Source organism: Medicago truncatula, chromosome 1, assembly GCF_003473485.1.
Source record: "Medicago truncatula cultivar Jemalong A17 chromosome 1, MtrunA17r5.0-ANR, whole genome shotgun sequence".
In the NCBI taxonomy this organism is placed as follows: domain Eukaryota; kingdom Viridiplantae; phylum Streptophyta; class Magnoliopsida; order Fabales; family Fabaceae; genus Medicago; species Medicago truncatula.
In genome coordinates this window covers 6890728-6917065 of record NC_053042.1, presented here as the reverse complement: position 1 = coordinate 6917065, position 26338 = coordinate 6890728, and the positions used below count along the sequence as shown (strand labels likewise).

The window sequence follows — 26338 nt, the reverse complement described above, 5'->3', positions numbered from 1 at the left end:
GAAACATAAAGGAACACGGTAAATTTGTCACCCTCTGCTGCATATCCATTAAACCCAAGTTCTCTACATCGGTTACGCATCTGGACTCTCTTCCAATGGGAAGACCGGATCAGAACAGTCAGTTAGCAAAGAATGTGCAATTCTAAACTCATCTGGAGCACTTGTGTTGATGTGTAATGTGAGTTAAACTTACATTGAAAGTAAAAGTATATATTGAGAAACATGAATGTGAAATGGCCAATATACAACAGATTTTGAGTGAAGATGTGTCAATCTCATTTTTGGGGTTTCTCTTGGTGGAACATTAGCATATGTTTTCATTGTATGGCATAAATTATGTCCTAAAGTAGTGCTTATGCTACAATCAAAATGCATGAAAATAATAACCTAGCGAACAAAGCCAACATTGTAAGACAACAAATAAACATATAACTATCAATTGATAAAATTGAACAAACAAGTGTCAGATTACAAATTTTCAGCACCTGCACTGCAGTATCAGACAGGGATAACTGTAAAAATTTATTCTCATCATCCACATAATTGCTTAATTCATAAAAATAAATTTATTACTCAAAAACAGTTAACAAAGACCAGTTGTTGAAAATGAATTTTAGTAGCCTCAGACCGTCCTAGTTCAAAGTTTTCAACAAATGCAATATCTTGCATTTCTGAACCATATACAAAGTATGCATCATAGACTACATTGTAACAGAAATAATAAATTTACATTATTAAAAATACAATTGCAGAAACATTTGAAGAAAAATATTAAAAAAAATAATACGAAATGGGTGTACAAAATTAATGTTTCAAGGCATCAGATCTTCCTATTCAAATAAAATATTCACAGAACTCAAATCAGTGTTTAAGTCTCAATGATTTGAAAGATTCATCATTTGGCCAATTAAAATAAAAAATAAAAAACACAAATGATTAAATGTAATAATACTGCTCAGAAAGTAGCAAATTATATCACAATAAAACTTCATATGTCCAGACATAATTGGTGCAACATCATCATAGCAGTATCAATACAATTTCACTAAAACATTTCAAAACACAGAATGAATCATATAGAAATAAAATTCATAACTGAATTGAATTGAATCTCAGACATTCCAAAGTTGGAAATGGCAGACAATCAACATGGCATCATTTCAGTCCGCCCGTCTGCTTTTCAACATCATTGATCAAACAAATAAACAATTACACAAAAATCTCACATTTATCATACCAATTAAAAAACATACAGATAAACATACACAGATTAATTTCAAACTAATAAAACTAATACAGGGAAGGCATCAGATAATAAGCGGAGTTTTTGTTCATCAAAACATCAGTCTATAGAATGACAAATTTTTAACATCATTTACCAACCCTTATACAAACCAACAACGTTAAAACACAAAAACAGGAAGAAAAAAAAAATCAACAAAACATTAAAAGATTGAGGAAATGTATATGGCATCAGTTAGTCAGAGGTTTTTGTCAACACTTGTTATTCAGTATATCAATAAGCGTTAAAATTAATCATCATTTGCCATATACTTTCCTCATAAAAAAAAAAAAACAAATTTGACGGAAAAAAGGGTTTTTGATTTGGATTTCGGTAGATCCATTTGACCCATTGCAATTTTTTAAAGTTTTTTGTGCAATGAGCTGGTAAGTCTACCGTTTTGGATCTGAAGAGGGTAAACAGATGCACAAATTCAATTGATAATCGAATTTCATGAAGAATCGAAAAAATTGAATCTAGGGTTTCGAAAAATAAACTAATTGGAGTAACCGTAAATAAGTAAAGAGAATGATAGAAAAAATGCAGTAGGAATGAGATTTGAGAACAAGGGTGATATGAGAAGATGAAATTTGTGAGTGAAGCGAGGGAGTATATATAAGGGGTGAGAGGAAATTAGGGTTTGGGATTGGGCTTTGGTGCAGCGGCGCTCTATTGTGGAATTTCGTTGCCGTTTTATAAGCTTTCGGCGTCGTTCTAACCTATACTAAACGTTGTCGTATCATTGTTGTTTATTTTAATATTTTGACACAATTATTGTTTGTTTTTTTTGGTACAAAAATTTGTTTATTTATTCTCTTATATATGGTTTTTTTGACCGAGATTTTTTCTATTATTAATTCATAGTTTGCATGCGAAGTAAGGAATTAATTCATGGTTTATACGTGAAGTAAGGAAAGTCTATAAAACAATTATTTTATTTAAGAATTAAACTTCATTTTCTTAAAAAAAAAATAAAGAATTAAACTTGATTCATCTCGTCATTTGATGAAATTTATTAATTACTTGAACTCAAATACTTGATTCGTCAAATATTTTTAAAGTTAGATAATATTTACTTAAATCCCGTTTGTTATAGCTTTTTTAAGAAAAAAACCACTTATTTTAAAAAAAAAAAATCACTTTTAAGAGTTTTGCATCCGTTTGTTACAACTTTTTAAAAAAATCAGAATCTAAAAATAATCTAAAAACACCTTCAAATGAGAAGCTGTTAAGATAAGCTTCTCAAAAAATATATTTTTTTTAGAGGAGAGAGAAAATATTATTTAAAAGATTAAACTAATTTTGTAACAAAAAATCTCTTTTATATAGTTGCATCCAAACAAACTAGATTATTTGTTTAAAAAAAGTGATTTTTATTACGGTAAACAAACGCAAAATAGATTCTGATTTTTTATAAAATCTCTAAAATATAATCTCTAAATTATTTTATGTCAAAATCACTTTTATTTTAATCTGTAACAAACGGGCCCTTAATCCTCTCAACAAAATAAAAATCATCATGCGAGTTTAACTCAGTTTACATGGATATTGCATAATATATACATGAGTCGAAGTTCGAACTCTAGGCACCTCATTTATTCATCTTCAGAGATGATTTTCTACGTACGAGACTACTTGACCAACACAGATATATTTACTTTCATCCCATATTTTTGGCGCCTTCTACCGTACACCTGAATATATATATGTATCGATACTCCAAACCAAAGTGACCAATAGTTTTCTGACAGCATGGAACAAGTAAGTTTGACTGGATTGCAGATTTAGCACTACCAAACTTGTGAATTTTGCACTTTGAGACTTTTATTTTATGATATAATTATTTAATTAACTCCATTCAGCTTTTTCTCGTTGATTGCAATTCTTCTTCTCCTTTGTACCAGCATTTCAAGTGAAATTGATGGAGAGAAAGAATCGAAGCAACGTAGTACCATAGTGAGAAAGAATTAATGCTATTAATTAAATGAAGTTTTGTTTAAAGATGTGAGAAACTAAATTGGTATAGATGAACTTTTGTGTTCCCAAAAAGGTTTAGATGATGAAGAGGAAATTGTGATGGCGGTTGATGATTTTGTTTAGTTTTAATTAAAAAATAATAATTAATTACTGAATAAATAATTTGTCCAATCCATGGGGGTTAAATTGAATAGACAAACGTACCAATACTGTCAATCTCTAATAATGCTGACATGGATCATTTAATTGAAATGTCGCTCTTTTATTGATCAAACATTTGAGAGTACCGAAACACTCAATTTTGTTTAGAGTACAATAGATAGATAAGATCTTCTCTCCCAAAAAAAGATCAATGAGATCAAATTTACCAAAAGAAAGTGATGAAGAGTAACTAATAAATTAATATAGGCAGAGTTGTACTAAACTATTGATTAAATCTTCAAAACTTAAAAAATGTGATGGATTAGAGGTGAGTTTGATGAAAAGCAAATGATTGTAGGTGATTTGGTGTTTTTTTTTTTTGGTTTTAAGAGGTATTAAAAACGATAAAACAAAAGTTAGTAAATGTTTAAACTCATTTCAAAAAACACTTTTGCACTGTTTACGAGACTGCAGTTTCTCTAAGAATGTTTGGCAAAAAACAGGTTTTACGGATACTCATTTTTTCTCTGAACAAAATGTTCACAGTTGGGTAAATGTCGTTGCTACTAGCTCTCGTGGTGCGTGTTTCCTTGCTGCCCTTTGGTGGATATGGCGTCACCGTAACTTGATGTGCCTTAACAACGAAACATGGTCCCTGTTCCGCATTACCAATAACATTCATAATTCGACTAATGGAATTATTAAGACTTTTCAACAAAGTGATAGAACTGCTATTCTGGAGCGGTTGGTTAAATGGAACTGTCAGAATCACTCAGGTTCAATCCTTAATGTGGACGGAAGTTGTTTAGGTACTCCCATTCGAGCTGGTTTCGGTGGTTTCATTAGAAACAACCATGGTTTTTACCTATCCAGTTTTTCCGGTCACATCGCCAATTCTAATGGCATCCTTTTGGCGGAGCTCACTGCAATTTACCATGGTTTGAACTTGGCTATTGATATGGGAATAAATGACCTGGTTTGTTATTTAGACTCCCTCCTCTCCATCAACCTTATCACGGTAAACACTCTGAAGTTTCACACCTTCGCTGTCCTCCTTCAAGACATCAAGGACCTGCTGAGCAACCGCAATTTTACTCTTCATCATACTCTAAGAGAGGGCAACTATTGTGCTGATTTTTTGGCGAAGATGGGAGCAGCCACTGACGATGTTTTCAAAGTGCATCATTCGCCTCAAGAAGACTTGTTGGCGCTGATTAGGAGCGACACATCATGCACTTTCTTCTATAGGGCCTAGTCGTCTGTCTCTTGTTTGTTTTTTTTTCTTCTGTTTTTGTTTCCTTTTTGTAATTTTGCCTCTGTAACCAAAAAAAAAAAAACTCATTTCAAAAGTTCTCGTGAGCTTAACTCAATTAGTAGAGACAATGCATAATATAAGGTTCATAGCTCAAACTCCGACCACCACAAACCAAAAAAAACAAATCAAATGTTTAAACCATAAACTAAACATGACTAGTCCGAATTCTAAAATGTGAGAAAATCAAGACTGAATTTGAAAATCCAAAATTTTGGAAAAAAACAATAATCTAGAGACACGTGAGAATTGTGTGTATAAATAAATTTTTATATTTAGTTTTTCTTGAAGGGTTTTTATATTTAGTTGATAATTCTGCCATTTTTCCTTAAAAAATAACTTTGTTGTTTGAGTTCAAAGTTAAAAACTTTTTTTTCTTCGGGGTCGAACTTCAAACTTTACATATATTTTGCATGAGTACTGATATTTGAACAACTATTTTTGACAACTATCATGACAACTTTCTTTTTCTCTCTTTTTATTGGTCAAAAACAATGGAGAGAGAAAAAAGAAGAGAGATAATAAAAACATAATGTGAGTATATAAAAGAGAGAGTTGTGAAAAAATTATCATAAAATGTTTGTACAAATATGATTTCTCATTTTGCATTGTTCTTAACAAATGAGATAAGTTCATGGGACAAAGTTCAAACCTTGTACCATCCATTTATTGTCGAATGGTTATAAATAAATAATTCGACGATTATTAGTTTTTTTTTTTGGACAAATTCGACAATTATTAGTAAAATTCACTTATTAAAATTAGTCTCATTAATCTTCCGTTGGTGTTTATCTCTTATATAATTGGACCCCGGGGTAAAATGGAGAGTCCGGTGGAATCCTAGCCATTAAATGATAAATACATGTGAGGAATTAAATAGAAATTAAATGTCAAAATGAAGAGAGATAATGTATTTAATGGTTTAGATTTAAACGGTAGAAAACTGGAGAAAGTTTTCACAGGAGGGAATCTGCTCCCCCTTTTGTTACCAAAAAAACAAATAAAACTTTGGTTCTCTACCTCTTGCTCGTAACCCTAGTATCCAATTTGTGATGGATTTGTGTGCAGAGAGAATGAACTGGTCGAGTTTAAACTCAGATTTACAGATAGAGATACTATTTCATCTACCGGTAAAATCATTGATGCGTTTCAAATCTGTTGAAAAATCTTGGAACATTCTTTTCAAAACTCCATATTTTGTGAATAGGTGGAAACTGCACAATTCTGAAAACCGTAAAGGCCATAGTCTCATGATCATTCCCAGACCCATTGAATTCAGACCTCCCTATATCGCTCTTCTCTCCTGTGACGACCTCGACCATGAGGAGGTGGAGCGCATCTGCTTCTACTCCCTCTTTCCTGCTAACAATAAAACCATACTCAAGATTGAATCATATGGCAATTGCAATGGTGTTTTCTTTTTAAAAGCTTTTTATTGGCATTCAACAAATCTTGGTCACTTGATTCTATGGAACCCAACAGTTAAACAAGTTCACCGTATCCCCTCCTGCACCCTCATTCTCTGATCTAAATATGATGATTCCTTGTATGGTTTTTGTGCCTTTAAGGATATAAATAATTTCAAAGTTGTTAGACTTCAACATGACGTTGTCGTAGGGAAGCCGATGCTTTATGCTTCGGGAGCAGAATTTTATTCAGTCATGGACCCCTGTCCATCCTCCTCCTTTTAACTGGATCACAATTCATTATAATCCTGCTTATACACCGGTTGTTAACTGCGTTTATTATTGGATTACAGCCGTTAATTTTTTTACTATTTCAAACATTCTTTGTTTTGACTTTCGCAACAATCAGTTTCACGAACTCAAAGCTCCGCGTATTGCTGTTGAACATTCTATTGAAAACATTGCCGAGATCAAGGGTTCACTTGCTTATGTTTTGGAGTATCATCTTCCTAGTCCTATCCAGTTGGAAATTTGGATTATGGATCAAAGCGGGTGGGCTAAAAAGTACAACATTGGACCGGTTGAGTGGACTTGTTGCAGACGTGGTTTTTGGAAGGATGGCGATCGAGTTTTTGGAGGAAAGGTTGGACAGCTGCTGACTTCGTATGAAGATCAAGGAAACCTGCATAGCGAATCTCAAACTTCTATTGAAGTATGATAGATGTTTATGGGGTCATGAGTATTTGCAGAGCATAACTCCCTTGTCAACCTAGCTAGCTAGCATGTGATAAACTAGATACATTGGTTATTCAATAAACTTGAAAAAAATATGAATTTTTTGCTTATATTTGAGAATGGAGGGAGCAAGATATATTTATTTATTTTAGTCAAGTAAGTATATGCCCTGTCATACTTATGCTTATGCATATGAATTGATAGTGTTAGCTATAGGTCTGTGTTGGTCTGTCTTATTAAGAAAGAACCTTCATTATTATTTATTGCCTTTTGATTTATAAAGAACTGCTATGGTTTTATAACAAAGGGATCGATGCATTGGAGGACAGGTTTAATAGATCATGAAACTTAAAAAAAAATTCAACAATTTTTTATCCATTATGTTGTAATACTGTCATAATTATCATTACATACACAAGAACAATCCATCCTTGCCTGTCACAATATCCTCTATAATCAATCACAACACACGACCTGTAATTTGTGCTGAAACTGTCATTCTAAATACATTTTCTTGATAATTTGCAGTTGCGCATTCTTTTGTGTATTTTTTCCTTTTCCTATGTCTTGGCAGCAAAGCAATAAATTTAGTATTGTTGCATCAAATCTGTTAAATATCATGCTTAGGACTGCTGATGTGTGTGTTGTCTGTTTTTATTTTAGTAACTGTTGTACAATTTTTATTAATTAATTGTGTTGTATTGTGGTAGTTATTGGAAGTTTTAGTATTGCTAAACTATGTAAAAGAGGTGTGTATGTTCAGTTTGTATTATCAGACCAATTATATGAATGAAAGCAGTTATTTCTCCTTTGTCTTGTTCATTTTCTGCAACCGTTTCTTGTTCAATTAACAACAATTGGTATCTAGAGCCCTATTCTAAGGGATCTGTGTGAGTTTAGCGTCATGGAAACCGAAGCAAGTCTCTCCGGCATCGCTTCAACGGGTGTTCAACGGAAGCAACTACCAACTTTGGGCAGTGCGTATGGAGGCATATTTGGAAGCTTTGGATTTGTGGGAAGCAGTGGAAGAAGATTATGAAATTCCTGTACTTCCAAACAATCCCACAATGACACAAATAAAAATGCAAAAGGAAAAAAAGACAAAGAAGGCAAAGGCAAAGGCCTGCTTGTTTGCTGCTGTCTCAACCACTATTTTCACAAGAATCATGTCCTTGAAATCAGCAAAGGATATATGGGATTATCTCAAGAAAGAATATGAAGGTGATGAAAGAATTAAAGGCATGCAAGTCCTGAACCTGATTCGGGAATTTGAACTTCAAAGAATGAAGGATTTTGAGATGATTCAAGATTACTCTGACAAACTTCTCAATATTACAAACTTCTCATTATTATTCGGGAATTCTCCGACTCAAGAATTGTTGAAAAAATTCTTGTAACTGTACCCGAAAGATATGAAGCAACCATCACTACTTTGGAGAATACCAAAGATTTCTCAAAAATTTCTTTGGCAGAATTGCTTAATGCATTGAAGGCACAAGAACAGAGAAGATTGATGAGAGAGGAAACAACACTTGAAGGAGCATTAGCAGCCAGGTAGCAGAATGTGGGCTCAACATCAGCCAATGCAACAGAAAAGAATGCAATTCGAAGAAAATCTTATCCTCCACGTCAACACTGTGGAAAGAAAGGTCATCCACCCTTTAGATGTTGGAGAAGACCTGATGCTAAGTGTACCAAGTGTAATCAAATGGGGCATGAAGCTGTTATTTGTAAAAATAGGAATCAACAACATAATGATGAGGCAAAGGTTGTTGATCAAGAGGAAGAGGAGGATCACTTATTCGTTGCAACATGTTTCTCTAGCATCGAATCAAGTGAGAATTGGCTGATTGATAGTGGTTGTACCAACCACATGACACATAATAAGGATTTGCTCAGGGAACTAACCAATGCAAACTCAACAAAAGTTCGGGTTGGAAATGGCAATTACATTGCTGTGAAAGGAAAAGGAACAATAGCAATCTCAACCTATTCGGGTACAAAGTTAACTTCTGATGTGTTGTACGTCCCTGAAATTGATCAGAATTTGTTAAGTGTTGGGCAATTACTTGAAAGAGGTTATAAAGTGTTGTTCGAAAATGAAAGCTGCTTGATTAAAGATAGTGATGGCAAAGACATTTTCAAAGTAAAAATGAGAGGAAAAAGTTTTGCTCTAAATCCGTTGGAGGAAGAGCAAATTGCTTTTCAAATGAAAGAAAATATCACAAACTTATGGCACAAAAGGCTCGGGCATTATAATCATCAAGGTTTGCTGCAATTGAAATCCAAGGAGATGGCAAATGACATTCCAGAACTTGATGACCATATTTCAAATTGCAAGACTTGTAAGTTTGGAAAGCAAAGCAGGAAGCCATTTCCAAAGACAACTTGGAGAGCAACAAAAAAGTTGCAATTAATTCATACTGACATTGCAGGCCCACAAAGAACATCTTCTTTGAATGACAGTCTTTATTATGCTATATTCATTGATGATTTTACCTGTATGTGTTGGATTTTCTTTCTGAAGCACAAGTCAGAGGTGGCACAAGTATTTTGGAAATTCAAAGCAAGAGTGGAGAATGAAAGTGGTTGTAAAATTCAAGCTCTCAGATCAGACAATGACAAAGAGTATACTTCTGAAGCATTTGATCGATTCTGTGATGACGCTGGCATTAATCATCAATTGATTGTTCCATACACTCCACAACAAAATTGAGTTAGTGAAAGAAGAAACGGATTTATATTGGAGATGACCCGATGTATGCTGCATGAGAAGAACTTGCCAAAGCAATTTTGGGCGGAATCGACAAACACTGCTGTTTATTTGCAAAATAGGCTTCCTACAAGAGCAATAAAGGATAAGACACCATTTGAGGCTTGGTATGGTTATAAACCCTCCCTGAATTTCCTTAAAATATTTGGATGTCTGTGCTTTACTCATGTTCCAAAAATCAAGAGAGATAAACTAGACAGAAGAGCTCTTCCAGGCATTTTTATTGGCTACAACTCCATTGCAAAAGCTTATAAAAATTTTCCAGCCATAAAATGGTAAAATTATTGTAAGTAGAGATGTGCATTTTATAGAAGATGAAGAGTGGAACTGGGATGACACAAATGAGATGGAGGTAATTTCCAAAACTCCAGGTTCCTACCTTAGAAAAAATTGATGAAAACATTGAAGATTGGGAAAATGAAATGGTAGATGACGTTCCTGTCAGAGGCACAAGATTACTTTCTGATGTTTATCAAAGATGCAACATTGTGCCTGCTGGTTTTGAAGAAGCAAAATGTAACGCCCCGTATTTTTGATCCAAGACATTACGCCTAAATCATTTTCTTTTTCTGAAAAAAACTACTATTTTCTTTTTATCATCAATAATAAATTCTTAACAAAATCTATACAAAATTCTTTACATAATTTAATAAAAATTCCTAAAATAAATATCCTTTAAAATTTACAATTCAATAAAAACCCAATTTGTTCCCCCCGTACGCACTTCAAGCAAACACACCAAAGCATACACCATTCCTTCTTTGGTACCTAAAATGTTAGTGTAAGGGTCAATTTCCTTATCCAAATTGGTTCATACTTAAAGCACAAGAACAATGCCACAAAATAGATAGTATCAAAACTTCTCAATCAAAAAGAAATAAGAAAAATACATTTAAGTCTTTAAGGTAAAGTTCATACACATTTCTTTTGTATATATAACAGTTTAATTTATCAACACACAGATGTATAACAGACTCAATGCAATGCAATGATGTGTAAAATGCATGCTCTTAAATACTACATGATCCGGATATAACCCGCCACACAGGCACCACACAGATGCATATGCCATGCATGATCAGGAAAATAAATGCACATGATATTAACCCGCCACTAAGACACCACATATAATCGTAACCCGCCACTAAGGCACCACACAGAATATAATAGTAACCCGCCACTTAGGCACAACAATGCAATATGATATTTACCCGCCACAAAGGCACCACATAGAAAATATTTATATATCTCACAACACCATGAATATGATCAAAAACAATCTTTTCAATAAGACTCACATTTTCATCTCTTTTCCTTTTTCCTTAATTAATCAAAATCTAACATGTCCTTCTCAGCATCACAAAAACATAATAAAATAAAATACAATTAACATTCCACATCACATCATACACAACTATCATATAAATATTTTAATTGTTTTCTTCTTTTCAAAAGACAAGAATTGCTACCCCTATTTAATCATAAAGCCCTAGCACTTAGTAAGAACGTATGGGGAAAAAGCCCTTACCCGAGACACTTTTCTTCCTCACAAGACATTCCTAAGGTTGTATTGAACCGAAAGCACGAGCAAGTTTCTTGACCCCAATCTCACCAATAAAACGAGTTGGACTAGAGTGGGAGACTTAGAATGAAACCTGGTAATAGTACTTTGAGACAAGGCCAGCTCTTCAAAAGAAAATGGGACTCAATATTAGAATACGAGCAAAAGAACGGAAAGCGAAAACAACATGACTGTACCTGAAAGACTATGTACAAAGATGAGGTGGTTCCATGAACAAGAAGGTGGGTGATGTTGATGCTTGGCGTGAAAAGGTTTTTAGTAGTGGTTCCTTTGGAAATTCTTTGGCTTAGGCATGGTGATTTGGAAATAGCTGCTAGATGAGATTTAAAAATGACAAGGCTACTGCAATAGAAGGAATTGATTCAACCAACAATTGTATAATAGGAGAATGAACGTAGTCAAGAAATCAATTCTTATATGGAACGGTCTATTGAACAGGGAGTAGAGGAAGCATACTTGTTTTTCTTCAACTACAAAATTAATTAGTAGCTTTATAGAGCTTATTATTCCACTAAACCAACCCCATTAACAGAACGTGGGATGTAGAGAAGAAATCAATTCCTAACTAGTGGAAGTTACTAACTAATAGATAGGAACAATTAATCCTACTAAATATGAGAGCTAATGAAAACGTGGAAGTTGTTATTACTTCTCTCAAGTAATGCCACTACACCCAAGTAATTAGGAGATATTTTGAAGCATTTTGATTAAGAAATTAGACCAAGAAAAACGTGTGGTATGACCATATCAAAATAGATAATCAATTAATAAAATAATTAATATAATCCAAATTACTAACTATAAAATAGATTACAAATAAAAATAAAACAATAAATGATTTGAATAAAAATAAATTATGTAAGGAATTATAGCCTATTTTTGTCATACCAAATTGATTAATAAAAATTAAATAGATGAAATCAGATTCAATTAATAAACCAAAGTAAAGAATGTGAAGATTTTGTAAAGTTTCTCGCACATAAAATAAATTAATGAACAACCAAATGGCAAGTAAAGAAAATTATTTAAAAAAAAATACATATATAAAATATTGGGATGTTACACAAAACTTCATAAAAATTGGATGGTTGCAATGAAGGAGGAGTTGTACATGATTGAGAAAAATAATACATGGCAACTTGTTGACAGACCTCAAGATAGGAAAATCATTGGCGTCAAGTGGGTTTTCAAAACTAAGCTCAATGCCGATGTCTCTATCAACAAGTTCAAGGCAAGGCTAGTTGTTAAAGATTATGCTCAAATTTTTGGAGTGGACTACTCTGATACATTTGCGCCAGTGGTCAGGCTAGGCACCATAAGGATGCTATTTGTAACGCCCTATTTTATTATTTATTTATTTGATAGAGTTTAGAATCTTTTTATAATTTAATCGATTTATTTTGATAAGTGATATTTTTGTTGTGTATGATATTTATTAGTAACCCCTATTTTATTATTTAGTGGAGAAATATAATTAAAATAGAATTATGAGGCTTGGGGGGGCAGAATTGAAAATAAGGGAAAATAAGTAGGTTAAAGATTTGTATAAAGGGGAGAGTAGAGTTAGAAAAATTAGAATACTGCAAACTGTTTTTTTGGGAGAAAAGGGAGAAAGTGAGAAGTCGGAGAAAGAGAAGAGGAGCAAGCTTTAGAGTCCGGAATCATCTATTCTAAGGCAAGGGTGATACTAGCTTTCTCTAATAATGAGTTGTATAATTCTGAAAAAGGGTTTAACATGGTTGTTGTTGTTTTGTTAATTTAGATTGTTGAGAAAATTAGGTTTTGAAACTAAAATTGATTGTTGAAAGAGTAGGTAATCCGATGATGAACTAAGGTAATAATTGGTGTTCAGGTTGTAGAATAATCATAGGTAGAGTTTTCTATCAAATTTGGGATTTTGGTTGATGAAATTGGGGCTTTTGTAGTGAAAACCAGTCTGTTCCCGTAGAGCTACAGTGACAGCATCCCCTGTTTCATATTCTTGCGTCTTTTTCACACGTTTCTGTTTTGAATTGACTTTTGGTGTAAACATGAAAGTTTTAGATAACTCTGTTAGATTTCTGGTGGATTTGGTTTTAATTGAAAATGATTTTTGGTTTTTGAGTTATGATGAAAATACTCCAAGGAGGTCTTAGTGAAATTTTATGAAAATTTCGAATAACTATTTCTAAGTCAACCCAAAACTTATGGATTGTCTCCAAATTTCAAAGCTTGTTTACTGTGAGTTCAATTAAGGAGCTTAAGAGTATATAACCTATGTTGTGATGAATCTAACTTGGTTTGATGTGAATATATTTGATTGATGAATTATTATATGAATGTATATGTTGATGAATATGATGTTATATGATGCTGTTCATGAAAGATGAATTATTATATGGATGTATACGTTGATGAATATGATGTTATAAGATGTTGTTCATGATTGATGAATTATGATATTATGATGCAAAGTCGTTGTTGTTGTCGTTGCCGTTGTTGTCGTCAATGTCGTTAAAGTTGTAAGTTGTTGTCGATGCCGTTGAAGTTGTTAGTTGTTGTTGCATTTGTTGTTGAGTCCATGCATAATCATTCATATTAAAGTTGAGGGCTTGATGCTCTGGAATGTATAATCATTCATATTTAAAGTAGAGAGCTTGATGCTCTGGAATGTATAATCATTCATTTAAAGTTGAGGGCTTGATGCTCTGATTGGTACCACATGCATATTGCATTGTCAAGTTGATGTTGTTGTCGTTGCATTGTCAAGCTGAAGTTGTTGTCGTTGCATTGTCGTTGATGTCGAGTTGTCGGTGTTGTCGTCGTGTTGTCAAGTTGTCAAAATAATTAATGAGTTGTTATTGATGAATTACGTGAAGCATTGTTAAATGATGATTTGAAGTTAATTGATGATTTATAGTTGGAATTATGTGAACCATTGTTGATGATGATTTGCTGTTGTTTTATGTTGATAAATCCTCTTATCTAAATTATTGTTTATTAGTATTGCTAATGATGAATAGATGTTGTTATGTGTTGTTAAATTCTTTTTATAGAATTATATGCTTATTATTATTGAATGTGAAATTCCACCCCTTCGGTTTGAATGTTGCCTCTACATGAGTAACATGCAGATAACCAGGATTGGCTGCTGATGTGAGTTGACTCTCTCACGCGTCGTCTTAGGGTCGCTCTGATACGTAACAAGATGGGGATATTTGTATTGTTTTCCATTTGTTACGTATTATTATGAATTATGTTGATGAACCATTTGAAATGGAATTTTTAAGTTGTTTATGTTGAGGCCGTAGTGTCATTTTGTTGAATAATGAAATGTTGTTTTTCCGCTGCAATGTAATTTGAATTATTGATAAAAGATGTTTAAATAAATAGTAATTTTACTCTATTTATCTTTTAAAGAAGTGTGACATCCTGTTTAAGTTGAATACTCTGATTATTATGTATTATTTTGCATGTTGGGAAAATGGGGTGTTACACTAGTTGCTGTTGCAGCCCAAAAGGGTTGGAAAGTATACCAGTTGGATGTTAAATAAGCTTTTTTAAATGGTTTCTTGCAAGAAGAAATTTATGTTGAACAACTTGAAGGCTTATGAAGAAAGGGGAAGAAGACAAGGTTTATCTTCTTAAGAAGGCTCTTTATGGATTGAAGCAGGCACCAAGAGCTTGGTACAACAGAATTGATAATCATCTGTTGACTCTGGGCTTTGTGAAAAGCTTGTCTGAGTCTACCCTTTACATCAAACACAATGAGGTTGATATTCTTGTTGTTTCTCTCTATGTTGATGATATTTTGGTGACAGGAAATAATGCTGCATTGATTGATGAATTTAAATTGGAAATGATGAAGGAATTTGAGATGACAGATCTTGGATTAATGACTTACTTTCTTGGAATGGAAATCAAGCAAATCAAGGATGAAATTTCCATTTGTCAAAAGAAATACGCAAAAGAAATTTTGAAAAAGTTTAAACTTGAAGAATGCAGAGAAATGAGCACTCCAATGAATTCAAAGGAGAAGCTTGGCAAAGAAGATGGAACTGAAAAGATTGATCAAGCATATTTTAGAAGTCTGATCGGTTGTTTGATGTATCTGACAACCACGCGGCCTGATATTTTGAATGCGACAGCAATTGGGGAGGTTCTGCTGATGATATGAAAAGCACTTCTGGCTATTGTTTCACACTTGGTTCTAGTGTTTTCTCTTGGAGTTCGAAAAAACAAGAAACAGTGGCTCAATCAACTGCTGAAGCGGAGTTTATTGCTGCAACGACTGCTGTTAATCAAGCTATGTGGCTGAGAAAGATATTGAGTAACCTTCATCTTGACCACAAAGAAGCCACTAAGATCTTTGTTGATAATCAAGCTACAATAGCTATTTCTCATAATCCAATTTTTCACGGAAAAACCAAGCATTTCAACATCAAATTGTTTTTCTTGAGGGAAGTGCAGAAGGATGGTGTTATTACTCTTGTTTATTGCAAAACAGAAGAGCAAAAAGCTGATATCTTAACAAAGCCCTTATCAACTATCAAGTTTGAAGATATGAGATCAAAGCTTGGTGTTTGCAGCTCCTAAAGCAAGGAGGAGTGTTAAATATCATGCTTAGGACTGCTGATGTGTGTGTTGTCTGTTTTTATTTTAGTAACTGCTGTACAGTTTTTATTAATTAATTGTGTTGTATTGTGGTAGTTATTGGAAGTTTTAGTATTGTTAAACTATGTAAAAGAGGTGTGTATGTTCAGTTTGTATTATCAGACCAATTATATGAATGAAAGCAGTTATTTCTCCTTTGTCTTGTTCATTTTCTGCAACTGTTTTCATGTTCAATTAACAACAAAATCAAATGTTTACTACATGCTGTAGATGAATATATTGGTACCGCAGTTCGATTTGGCAGGGCTTATGGAATGGAGGGCTTATGGAATGGAACAGATCCCTCAAGGATCACTTAACGTCTTTACCTCTACTATTCCTCACGGTGAAGATGAATACATTGTTTTCTCCTATACTAACGGTTCTGAGTTGAATTGGAACAGGATAAATCAACTTCTCCTAGAGTATTTGTTAAAAAATGGCTAGTATAAAGCCCCCTCGCATGGTTTTGAGGACCGTCCGTGCTTGGCCATGACTAGTGAGTAGTGATGGAAACTTCTCCTATTAAATCAGCCTATCAATACCTCACTCGGGATTTGGCTTCACATATCGAATCTCTTTACACCTTGCCATGGAATTCACCATGTCCTCAAAAAATACAAGAGGAAACAATATAATTTGTCATGGTCGCCACCTCACAAATGTTGAGCGCAAAATCTGTCACATGACTAATGACGTTACTTTACTTGTGCTTGGTGTGGTGACCAGGAGGAAACAATTATGTGTTTGCTTCGACACCGTGACCACATCTGAGAAATTTGGGATCCCCTTATTAAAGAGGATCATTGGTTAGAGTGGAACCTTTCCACAAATGATATTGGTGCTGCCACCACTAAGTGGAATGTTTTCTTTGCTGTTGTGGTTTGGAACTTATGGAAGGACAGAAACAATCTTATTTTTGTGGGTGGCCAAACTGTTATTGATAGTAGTCTTCTTGCCTCCTCCAATAATATGGTTGAACTTGTAGTCCAAGACACATCTCGTGATATCTCACTATACTATCACTACAAATTAAATGTTGACAGTTCTATAATACCATTACTCGTTCATTGTATTGTGCTCGCATAATCCAAGATTCGTTTGGGAACTTCGTCAAAAGGAATATTGAAATTGATAATATCATTAAAAAACTTTGTCAAAAGGAATATTGAAATTGATAATATCATTTTATATATTTTTTAAAATTTTAATTTTTTTTGTTTGGAGACGAAATGATAAACATCATCTAAAACTCACACACATAATTACGATGTTTCAAGTTTGAATCTAAGTGAAAGTGTCCAACTTAACCAACTATAGTAGCATTTTTCAATTGAATTAAGCATCACAGACAATATAACTTTCCCTTGATAAAAATGTGTAAAATGAATATTGAAACCGGAATTTAGTTAAGAGAAATGATATTTGTACAACTAATTTGTGACAACTTTTGTACAACTTTATCTCTCATTCACATGATGGTCTTATCATCTCTCTTCCTTTTTCTCTCTCTATTATTTTTGACCAATAAGAAGAGAGAAAAACAAGATTGTCACTAAAGTTGTCATGGAATGGATGTACAAATATCATTGCTCTTTAGTTAAATTTGAATAATATAGATATCATGGGACTGAAGTAAAAATAAAAATTAAATTAGAGTCGCGCAAGAAGTGCAAAATCTTGATTTTTTTCTTTGAAACAGCATAATTTCATTAAGAGACCTTGCACAAGAAGTGCAAAAGGCTGCAAGAGCTACAAAGAGAGGTTGGAAAAGCGTAAAATCCACCACACAAGCGTGTGAGTCAAACACAAACCACCTAAAAACAAAAAACTTTTACTAGAAAGATACTGAAAAAACACACATCAAGCCGCCAGCCAACACCTAAAAAACCAAAACCAAAACTGTCATGCGCCTAACTAACTGCTGCAATATGACAGCAAAACACGCAAACCAGCAGCCCAAAAACACCACGGCAGCAGCTCCCAGCCAAGAGTCCTCTCACTTTCTCTTCAAACATTCTCTCGGATTCCAGCACCACTCATAATAGAGGCAAGACACAACCTCAATAAGAGATAAATTCAAACATTCTCTCAGATTCCAACAAAATCTTGATTAAATGAACCCTATTATAACTTCAATGATAAATTCAAACTTCTGGTTGCACACTAGTTGATTCAATTACTGGTTAACAAGTGTGAAAATCAGAGAAGGTCATAAACCAGATTATCCAAAATTATTTTGAAATAAAAGCAATATAATTGGATTCTAGATTACACAGCACAAACTAACACCGTGTCAATGATGTCATGAAATTATTTTGACACATTTGATATAAGGGTGTGATTTTCTATTATACCAGAACTCATGTGACCTTATCCTGTGAAATATCATTGCTACTTAATGGAACTTTACTTTGTGGGCTGAAGAGAAATGTTTTGATGCTGCAACTATGGAGGCTTTAGGTCCACTAGTTGCAGTATCTTTGGTACTTGTCTTTGTAGTCTTCACATCACCACAAACTAACAATGTAAAGAATCTTTGTATTGATGAAAACAAGCTACTTTTGTTGTCCTTTTCACCCATTTTACTGCTCAGTTTAAAATTTTTGTGCTCAATTTTATCAATTTAGACGACTCTGATTATTGATGCATTTGAAACTCATTCATTAACTATTACACTTTATATAGACATAGTTTCTTGTTGGATAATTAAATTGGACAACAAGTTTGTTAATTCAAAATATTCACTTTATACTTTTGACCAATTTTATACTTCTTGTCCACGGAACTTCTTCAATCACTAGCAGTTTCGTCCATCATTTTCCAGGAATACCTTTCATGAATATATTTGCTTTAATAGACTCTATGCTTATAAGTCCATTTTGAAGGCTCAACTATAAATTAAATTATTAATCTCGTTCAAATAATAATAATGATGATAATTTTTTTAAAGAATAATAATGATAATGATATTAATACTAGTAATGAATATATATGATTTTTCTCGCGTCCAAAAGGATAAATCCAAACAAGAGTGGTTTTTAAGAAACACGGGGGGTTGGAAAAAGTAGCCCTCGTTTCTAAAAATATTTTGAACTATACCTTTCGTATTCATTTGAAATAACTTAATGTAATGTAATAATGCTATGCATATGGAAGAAAAATGCTTATGCATGTAGCTTCCAAATCTTGTTGTGTTCTCCATATTTCCTTCTATTGTGTTAAGATGCTTATCACTTGACCAACAATTGGTTAGAATTCTCACCCAAACTCCTTAAATGCAATGGCAATCAATCATACTAACATTCTTTGATAAAATATTGATAATCTTTGCCTTGTTTATGAAGTTTAACATTCTTTTCGATTTGACAACAAAGTCCTAAAATGCCTCGTAAAAAAAAGTGCTAAACATCGAACCAAAGACCTAGAGAAATATTTTCGTATTCAGCTATGATTTGCTTCTATAGTTCTATACCATATGTACAAAATTTGTCTTACGGTTGACAAAAAAGATTGAAAAAGGTAAGGAAAATCCAAACTCTTTCCTACTACACAATTTGCTCTACAGCCTCATGTTCCTTCTTGATATCAGAGGGAGGCAAAAAACAATCCATTGACAAGCCACAAATGTTAAAATCAATTTCTTCAATCCTCCATGTCTCCTCAATTCTTCGCCTATGGTTATGTGCTACGCCATATCTATATAACATGGCCACTGTTTTTCCACCATGCGCTATTTTAATACCATCTACGTATCTATAATCCTCAATCACTGATTCAAAGCTTGTTTCCCAAAATATTGAATCATTTCCCTTGGTTGGTTTCATTCTGACCAACTTGGTATCCTCGAATTTGACAAGTAACCCTGTGCGTTGGCTAAAGTATCCCCACACAGTGTGTCTAATAATTTCTGTGTGTGGTGTGTTTTGTGTTTGGAGGATGTCATGAGCAGTCTCTATCTTGAGCAGAAAACAATCTTCTTTATTAATGGTTTTCTCTCCTACACATACTGCGTCTAAAAACAAGTTGGCTGTACACCTTGGATCCAGCCCCTGATAATAAGATGCACAAAGTCAACAACAAATATTGGTTAAACAATACCCTTTTTAACTTCAATGATAAATCCAAACTTTTGGTTACACACTTAGTTGTCTTCATTACTGATTAACACAAAATGCGAAATTCAGAGGTGGTAAATCAAATTATCCAAAATGCACATACTCAAATTTAGCTTGAGTAAGTTTCAAGTTTTATTTTGATATATAAGATCAAAACCAATTGAATTCTAACATCATGTTTTTAAATACTAGCTGGAGACAGAAAAAATCAATAGAACAACTAAATGCATGTTACTTTGACTCATTTGATATAAGGGTATCATTTTATGTTGTACCAGAACTCATATGAAACATAATGGCTACTCAATGCATTGGATTAGTTTTACCGAAAACAAAAGGATAGGATTACATTCATAGATTTTATGAAAACACTTTCTTTACTGTTTACTAAGTCACAAATTTTCAACTTGGTAACTGCCAAAACTTTTGCATTTTTCAAATTATTTCTAACAATTACTTATATTTATGGTTTCACATCTTTCAATTAAGGAACTAATAACCTCTTATAAGCTTACAGTGTCATTACTAATTACTCCAATTGGAATAAATTAAAAGTGGTATAGGCATTTGGTTGTGCAAAGATTAAACAATAGCAAATATGTAATGTCGTTGTCAATTAGTACCTGAAAGAAGCGACGAAGAGGTCTTGGAGGACCTTTATTAGCGTGACAGGGTTTAGAAGAAGACTGTGTCCATGCCATCTTCCCATCACTCCCTGCACTAACCTTGAAACCAGAGACAACCAATTCAAAGTGCCACAAATCTGGATTCTTTTGCCACAATACAAAACCTCCCACTTCAGCCCTCCCAATTGGTTGAATGCTATCATCTCCTTCGCGCATCTCTGATCCAAACATCCTCACTTGCCCCACTGCATACATACTCTTCAATGAATCCAATGCTCCCACTCCTCCTGTTGCAGCTATGTATTGCTGCACTATATACTTTGCACTAGATGCTTCCTGCATATTATTTCATTCAAATAACTTTTACTTTTATTCAATTGTAACAACCACAAAAAAAATTATGTCAATTAGCTGTAATACTATTACTTTATGAAACAACTCATTAATCAGTTTAACATTCTAATAACCAATTATGATATGAACATGGAATTACCAAAAAACATCCAAGGTTAGAGTTGTTAGTAAGAATAGCAGGATTGCAACATTAGACTATTCAAGTTTTAACCTTGCCAAATTGAACTCAAATTCCCTACCTTCCTATAGCTGATCCGGTCTAATATCAACAATTGGAATCAATGGCTAATAGTATTAATCTCTTAACTAATTACTCAGTCCGGCTATAGAGGATCCAAGCTCCAACGGAATCTGATTTAAAGAGAACTCAAACATGAACAGTCGCTTAATGCCTATGACATGGTTTTGGTCGCAAATTAATCGATGCGGCTGCAATTGCCGTTTGCAGAGACCACTAACTGAATGTTTAGATGTGTGGTGGTAATATAGGCAGAATCACGGTGAGCCACCGCAATTTTGACAAAAGCTACCCTTTGAAGTTTCAACAAATTGACTGTGCTAACATGGTTTTCCCCAACTTATTGTTCATCCAAACATACACTAAATTTGTTATATTACATCGAAATTGCATGCTTAACTACAATTTGGGAAAAAATTTAATTTGTATACACCATCACTGTAAAACTTTTTACATCGCAATTGCATACCGAACCACAATAATAAATAACTGCATGCAAATAAAATCATTGAATCAAAACCACAAGAGTATCTCATTACTAAATTAATTCAAGCAATCAATAAATAAATACATACAAATACGAAATCGATGAAGAAAGGATGCTTACGATATTAGAATCTTGAAGAGGACGAGTCAAAGTATGATCACATTGAACCTGAAGAGGAATCAAGGGAGAACCAACAAGTTTAAGCAAAGCAATGAATTCATTATTAGAAGTAGCAGAAAGATGCGAACATTTATCGTTAGAAATTTGTGCTTTCATCAAAGCACGAAGATTCTGCCACCGATTTGAACCACTGCTTCCAATTCCAGTCCACATATCTTCAGGAATTGGAACTTCTAAAACCGTTTCTAATCCATCAACTTTATCGAAATTTGGACACAGTTTCCTCATTGAATTTGAGGAACTAATTTTCCAATTATCTTCTCTAATTTTTTATATATCCTAGCTAGGTGAATGAAATTTGATGAATGAAAGTGAAATGATTATGATTTTTCTGGTTTTGGTTGATTTTTGAAGGCGTTATTTGCGGGAAGGTTAAATTGGATGCGACGTGTTTGTGGTAACGGAATTAACGGCATATCGTTTTCCTCTTAACTGAAATCTAGCGGAAACAACCTCATATAACTCGTAACCTTTACCTATCTTGCAAAAGTGATTATGACTCATGAAGAGTTTTTCATTGGCGCGTTGTTTTTGGAAACGAGAGTTATATAGATTGATGGAAGCAAAATACGAAAATCCAGTGTAGTGATGGCATTATATGTATTTTCATTGAGTATATGGGAAAATTAATCTGAACATATCAACTTATTCTTTTGGAAAGACTAACCGGTGCACCCTGAAACATAGTAGTATTTAATCAGAAGTCGTGGAGTCAACTTCAAAATTTAAAAAGTGTCTATTTCAATTTAACTTTTTTATTTTATTTTTATTTTTATAACCAATGTTCGAAGATATTGTGTTCGAAGATATTGGTTAATATAACTCTTTTTTTAGTATGTGCACCTTGAACGGATTAAACTTTGCAAAACCTACTTTTACTCGGTCTAATTCTAACTTGTTTATTTATAAGAAAGATAGACATAATTGGAGATTAATGGGACCCTTAATAATTGTACCCAAAAAAATGGGACCCTTAATTAATAAATAAGTGGACTTCACTTATTAATTTCATTAATGTCACACTTATGTTTATCTCTCTCACATTCTTTATCATAAAGTGACAATAAATATTGATGTCGATAAATGAAATAAATTCAAACTCTAAGGTTTTGTTTGGAAGTTTAGAGGGGATGGAGGGTTTTAGAAAGAAAAAAAAAAAACAGAGCAAGTGGAACAAAAGAGAAATCAATGGGTTACAAGAATAAGTCTGCCGCCTAATTCTACCCAAAGCCCCAATCTCTTCCCGTAACCCGTAACCAAGAGATTCAATCGTAATAGTGTTTCCCAAGGTGAATCAACCCACAAACCCTAGTTTTGTTCCGAAGAGACAAACTCTATACAAACCCTAGTTTTGTTGTTGCCTTTCTAAACCCTTGTTTCAGCCCCCCTCTATCTCAAAGTTTGCTCTGATACAAGGTCTATATAAATAGTAAAAGTTTCGCTTAAAATTTGGAACAAATCTGCACCCAAAAATACGTTTATGTTATTCGCCGCCAGCGCACCATCGTGCCACGATGCGACCCCATCATGCCACGATTTTTCCAGTGCCTTGCCTCAAAAAACTGAAACCTCCATCGTGCCACGTTGCCCAACCATCGTGCCATGATTCTGCAAAAACCTGGAAAGTAGATAAGCCTATTCCCATTGGCTTTCAAGCGTTTTATTTTAGTACCCTAACGATAAGCTAGGACCAAACTAAACTGACCCACGCACGCCCCTGAGTCTTAGGCCCTTTCATTAGAAAGAAAGCCTGGAAAGTCCCAGCCCACAAAAGCTCAGTTTCAATTGAGTCTAAGTGAATACACTACGCCATATAGTTCGGGATAAGAAAGCGTCTTACCAGCGTTAGGAGGAAAGAGTTTTGAAAGAAGAAAGCTGTACATGAAGGTACGGTATCCGCAGTTGGTGTTATAGAAGTGGCGGTCTTGAATAAGCAAGCGGTGCCAGTCTTTTCTGTTACAGTAAGAGCTTTTGAGTAAATAGAAGCTCTGGTCCTATCCTGTTGATGACGAATAAGAGTTTTTGCTATAGCCTTCATGTGCTGATACCAACTAGTATCATATAGTTGAGTGAAAGCTAGATATGCCTTGCATTCCGGAAGTTCTCGCTTACCGAGCCACGCGAAGAGTACCAGACCGGTGCTTGTACGTCTGCCCATTCCAGGGTCGATAGAGTCTACGGACGGAGTGAACCAAGTCAAATTAATTGAATTGTTTTTCGAGACCAAGAGTGAGTCGTAGATAGAAAGACCTCTCCTATCCGCAGCTCATGGACGGGACTCTGGGAAAATAAAAGGGTTCTTAGATACCTTCTTAAAGTTCAGTAGATAAATTCACTCCTTCTTTACTTGAGCACTGGTTAGACCGCTTGCAGGCTTTCTTATGGAACTAAAGCATAATATGACTTGCTTAATTTATTTCTCAATCTTTCTCTGATTCTAGCCGTGTAGTGGATCCGGCTTTAGTCGGCTAAAAAGAGGTGTGTGTGGCCGGGCTTCTTTCTTTATAGTGCTGCCCGCCCCCTTCTTCATTCATCCATTTAGGCCCGACTAGGAACACGTGGATCCAGGGAACCTGGCTCGGGAACAGCTTCTTACTAGTGGGGGCTAATCACAGTAAGAGAGTCCAATCTCTGAAATAGAGCTTAGTCTCTCCATAGTAGTAACATATTAATTGAAACTAATGCGACGGTTGTCAAAGACCGGATCTTTGCACTTCGCGACCCTATCCGAGTATGGACTTAGTGCAACGCCTTATAGAACAATGAAGTAATGTATCCATACGAGCTCCGGCCCTCAGCAGCTCGAATACAAAATAAACTTGTTCATTTATGTTACCTGTTGTGGACCTTCAACGTTTCACCTTTCATAGATCTGGGAAAGGCGGTTTAGGTTTGGGAAGTGACGTCGAGACTGGGCACGTGCGATAAGTAATAAAGAAAGCAAAGGGAAATCAGAGGAGTTAGAGCAGGGAACTATGGGCGTCCCTGCCTGGAAAACAAAGAGTAGAATTACGCGAAGGACCTCTAGCAACTCTACTACCGCCTTTCCTACCAAAAAGCGAACCCAACCGAAGGAAATAATCTAAGGTCTGGAAAGGGCTGTAAAGAATCAAATTCCTTCCCCCCTTTCTTCCCCTGTTCCGGAGATCGATAGAGCCCTCTCGAAACCTAGCTGTGTGAGTTTGGGGGCAAGCAACTTCATCCCCGAATGGTTTTTCCTTTCAACCTCGGCTTTATTTTGTTATTTCTGTGGCCGATCACTCTTCTCCTTGGGTTTGGTTAACGCTGGGCACTCATAGGGCTTCCCTTGCACAAGTTCAGCCACACACACCTCTTCGTCTTCAGATTCAGGGGTCGAATCATACTCGACCACAGCTATTTCTAGACTTGGATCCTTGTAGTAAGTGCCCTTGGATGAAGTCCTTCTCTCTTTCTTTTCCTCCCGCAACCGCTCATAACTAGCGGCTCTAGTGACCAGGTTAAACAGATCGGTGAATTCTTTCCCTTCAAACTTCTCTCCCATATTTAAGTTCAGACCTCTCAGAGCCAAACTAACACACTCCTTTTCGGTCAAGGAGGTCTGACATCTAGTCCTCAGCTTCCTAAACCTCGCGATGTACTTTTTGACCGACTCGCCTTGGAGCTGACTAAGTCTTGCCAAATCGGCCACTGTAATGTCAGGTTCTGTCTTATAGAATTGCTCATGGATGGAACTTGCTTTCCAGATCGGTTAATAGAGTGTGGAGGGATGTTCATATACCAGGGGAAGGCCGATTTAGTAAGAGAGTTGGCAAAGAGCCTCAACTTGAGGTAGTCCTTGGACCTAGCTTCCCCACACTGGACCGAGAACCGAGCTATATGCTCAATAGTCGACTTCTTCTCCTAGAATAGAACAAACTCAGGCACCTTATACCCCCTTGGAAACTGATGAACTCGGTCGATCCAATCAGGGTATGGTTTCCTAGACGTCGGCCTCATTAAGGGCCTGACGTCAATTCCAAGCTGCTGTAGCGCCTCGACCATGTAATTTCTTTCCAGATCCGATGGTGCCTGTGGAACTGTTGTGGTGGGGAATGTCTCTAGTTGTGATGCTTGCAGCTCTGGTTCCCTTTCGCCCGTCGACCGTCATACACGTGATTGAGACTCCGCACCTTGCTCGCTTCCTTGTTGGCCGACAGGCATTCCTCCTACTTGACTCGGGAGCAAGTGCGTGTAAACATGCCCCCAGCCTGGGCATTTTCTATACTGGTAGCAGGATCGGCCACCCCGGCCCCAGCATTGCTCTAATTTGAGCTCTGAGCTGGAGCAGTCTGCTCCCCTGACCGACCTCAGGCCTCCTGATCAAGTGCACATTCCCATACTGTAGGATGGGCCTTTAGTTAGTTTAGTGTTGACTCGACAATTGGCTTAAGACCCGTGACCGTCTCGTACATTGGGCTGAGAACAGTAGCCGCCTGTTGTATCATCCTCAGCATCATATCGTGATTATCTTTTC

The 26338-nt window shown here is 35.0% G+C and overlaps 2 protein-coding genes, 1 long non-coding RNA gene and 5 other non-coding genes across 8 annotated transcripts; 1 reads left to right on the top strand and 7 right to left on the bottom strand.

Moving 5' to 3' along the window:
• Nucleotides 1-456: 456 nt before the first annotated feature.
• On the bottom strand, nucleotides 457-543 carry LOC112418788 (small nucleolar RNA R38). Its single transcript, XR_003008868.1, has one exon. It is a non-coding gene; the product is annotated as a small nucleolar RNA R38 (small nucleolar RNA).
• A 76-nt stretch (nucleotides 544-619) lies between these two features.
• LOC112418811 (small nucleolar RNA snoR20a) lies at nucleotides 620-702 on the bottom strand. Its single transcript, XR_003008891.1, has one exon. It is a non-coding gene; the product is annotated as a small nucleolar RNA snoR20a (small nucleolar RNA).
• A 115-nt stretch (nucleotides 703-817) lies between these two features.
• Nucleotides 818-895, bottom strand: LOC112418808 (small nucleolar RNA snoR64a). The gene has a single exon (XR_003008888.1). It is a non-coding gene; the product is annotated as a small nucleolar RNA snoR64a (small nucleolar RNA).
• Nucleotides 896-1300: 405 nt separating this feature from the next.
• Nucleotides 1301-1383, bottom strand: LOC112418791 (small nucleolar RNA R16). Its single transcript, XR_003008871.1, has one exon. It is a non-coding gene; the product is annotated as a small nucleolar RNA R16 (small nucleolar RNA).
• Nucleotides 1384-1466: 83 nt separating this feature from the next.
• Nucleotides 1467-1551, bottom strand: LOC112418793 (small nucleolar RNA R16). Its single transcript, XR_003008873.1, has one exon. It is a non-coding gene; the product is annotated as a small nucleolar RNA R16 (small nucleolar RNA).
• A 2197-nt stretch (nucleotides 1552-3748) lies between these two features.
• Nucleotides 3749-4655, top strand: LOC112417979 (uncharacterized). The gene is made up of 2 exons (XM_024774151.1): nucleotides 3749-3758; nucleotides 3904-4655. Exons 1-2 carry the CDS (start codon nucleotides 3749-3751, stop codon nucleotides 4653-4655), a joined length of 762 nt encoding a protein of 253 aa, XP_024629919.1.
• Nucleotides 4656-10308: 5653 nt separating this feature from the next.
• Nucleotides 10309-11758, bottom strand: LOC112419017 (uncharacterized). The gene is made up of 3 exons (XR_003009024.2): nucleotides 11385-11758; nucleotides 11155-11312; nucleotides 10309-10394 (listed from the first exon to the last, which is right to left on the bottom strand). It is a non-coding gene; the product is annotated as an uncharacterized lncRNA (long non-coding RNA).
• Nucleotides 11759-19136: 7378 nt separating this feature from the next.
• LOC25482119 (uncharacterized) lies at nucleotides 19137-22490 on the bottom strand. Its single transcript, XM_013610620.3, has 3 exons — nucleotides 21784-22490; nucleotides 20582-20920; nucleotides 19137-19892 (listed from the first exon to the last, which is right to left on the bottom strand). The coding sequence occupies exons 1-3, from the start codon at nucleotides 22069-22071 to the stop codon at nucleotides 19389-19391; spliced, it is 1131 nt and encodes a 376-aa protein (XP_013466074.1). The 5' UTR covers nucleotides 22072-22490; the 3' UTR covers nucleotides 19137-19388.
• Nucleotides 22491-26338: the final 3848 nt, after the last annotated feature.